General features: G+C 41.1%; 1 protein-coding gene across 2 annotated transcripts in view; it reads right to left on the reverse strand.

The window, feature by feature from the left end:
• Positions 1-1,589, reverse strand: part of LOC107670699 (NAD(P)H dehydrogenase [quinone] 1-like) — a 5,965-nt gene extending 4,376 nt beyond the window's left edge. The window contains exons 1-6 of one of the 2 annotated variants that reach the window (XM_016463388.1): positions 1,491-1,589; positions 1,214-1,381; positions 958-1,088; positions 756-869; positions 553-654; positions 14-194 (exon numbers count right to left, since the gene is read on the reverse strand). In XM_016463388.1, the coding sequence (XP_016318874.1) occupies positions 14-194; positions 553-654; positions 756-869; positions 958-1,088; positions 1,214-1,381; positions 1,491-1,494 (700 nt within the window). In that variant the 5' untranslated portion in view covers positions 1,495-1,589. Of the gene's footprint in view, positions 1-13; positions 195-552; positions 655-755; positions 870-957; positions 1,089-1,213; positions 1,408-1,490 lie in introns of both variants that reach the window. The other variant, XM_016463389.1, reaches the window with a different exon arrangement.
• Positions 1,590-2,095: the final 506 nt, after the last annotated feature.

Raw genomic sequence — 2,095 nt, forward strand, 5'->3', positions numbered from 1 at the left:
TTGAGCTGAAAGCCTTTCCCCTCATCAAAGATGTCTACAGGTGGGAAGGTGAGAGGTGCCTCGTTTAGGAGACCTTGAAGACGAGTGCGCCAGCCTTCCAACAGGCCTTCGCGAGCCTCAGGAGAGAGATGTGTGGGTGCCCAGAAGATCTGTGGAGCAAGGACCTGGAAGCCACAATAGTTGAGGACACCATTCTACAAAGAGAGGAAACAGTGGAGAAGTTGCAGGTTTGTATGAAATGCAAACTCCATTAACACTGCATATGTGCGTGCGCATACACACATATATACACACACACACACACACACACACACACACATATATGCATATATAGTGCGCGAAAATGGAGCACTTCAAGAACATTATGGAAGTGTACTTTTAACCTGGGGTGGCCAGTTGAGTACTTCGGTTTGGAATAACCCTTTAATATGGTGGCTATGATCGTTCTCATTTCGAAGTACCTTTCAGAAGCGGTATCATCCCATTTGGAACACAGCAGAACTTAGACGGACAAAAGTTAGAATAAAGGAATGTAGGGGATGATGTTCTTACTTGAATTGGCCACAGAGTAACATTCATGTCTCCATTGATCCCATTGGACCTGAACATGGTCTCATGGGAACCAGTAGTGAAGGATAACATGACTTTCTTGTCCTGACATGAATTAAACGCTCAAATTATACCAATATTAACAGCCCACTCAAATTTCATTAGAGAGCAGCCAACATTCGGGGTTTATGATGTGCAGGCCTCACCCTGAAGATGCCCTCACTGTAGCGCTTTTCCAAGGTGTACGCAAAACCAAGCGTAAGAACCCGGTCCATCCAGCCTTTCATGATGGCAGGAACAGAGAACCAGTACATGGGAAACTTAAAGAAATTGACAAAAGTGGTCAAAGACTTACAAAGACCCAAAAGGAGAAGAAATATCAAAAAGAAAAAAAAAAAAAAGTCATACCTGAAAAATGACAAGATCTGCTTCGTTTAGTTTCTTGTGCTCATCTACGATATCTGAAGCCAGTTGCCCCTCCTGCCAGGCCAACATGGTCTCATTTCCATAACAGAAATGCTCTGGGTTCTTCACGGCTCCTAAAAAAAATACAAAAAAATAAAAAAGACCCCAGAAAATCGTGCAATTACTGCCACTGAGCTCCGATAAGGCACTAGTTCTTGGTTTAATATTTTCTAAACGAACAAAACACTGCCTCCCACACCAGTAATATCCTCCTTTGTAGCCGTGGCCTTGAACTTCATTTCATACAGATCAGACACAAGCACGTTACAGCCCTGTTTCTTCAGCGCGTCCACAGCAGCATCTTTAACAGCCGCATTGAATGATCCTGCGCTCTGGTGCGCGTAGACGATCAACACGGTCTGTGCGGCTGAAAAAGAACATTAACCGAAGAGACTAAACAAACAAAATAAAGCGAAACAAAACGTTGCGAACAAAAGACACTTGAAATAACAACAAACAAACAAACAAAAACGTACCCATTATGTTTCTCACCCACAGGTCTCAAAGCAGCCACTAAACACCAACACAACTGTGAACTTTTAAAGTGTCAATCACCTGTGCACAGCTGAATCATTTTACTGATCAATTAGTGCTGGCAGGCCACCCACAAACATTTACGACAAATATAAATAAATAAATACAATTTCTTCATGTTTTTTTTAATCGATTAATGTCTTTTATTTTTTTAAACAATTTTTTACAATAAACTTGCATTGCAGATTTACGTTTTTACCACTAGATGTCTACATGCACCAGCAACTGAAGCTACAGATGCATCTACATCTATAGAACATACATGTATGATAAAAAATTAAAACACGAAATTGATTTGGTCAGTTTATATAAATACCGGTAGTTGTTTTATTAACTAACTAACTTTCTTTATTTCTTTCTTTACGGGTGGGTAATGTAGCCTATTTGACAACAATTTTCTGCTGAGAAAATAACAGCTGTTTTGTCTCCTCGTCTTGGTGCAGTTTGTTGACTTTTTAAACGGGCAAGGATGGGAGATTTGCTTGAGACCAGTTAAGACCAGCAGTCTGGTTTATTATATTCCCCCCCCCCCCCCCCAGGGACCTTT

Source organism: Sinocyclocheilus anshuiensis, unplaced genomic scaffold, assembly GCF_001515605.1.
Source record: "Sinocyclocheilus anshuiensis isolate Anshui unplaced genomic scaffold, SAMN03320099.WGS_v1.1 scaffold1278, whole genome shotgun sequence".
Classification (NCBI taxonomy): Eukaryota; Metazoa; Chordata; class Actinopteri; order Cypriniformes; family Cyprinidae; genus Sinocyclocheilus; species Sinocyclocheilus anshuiensis.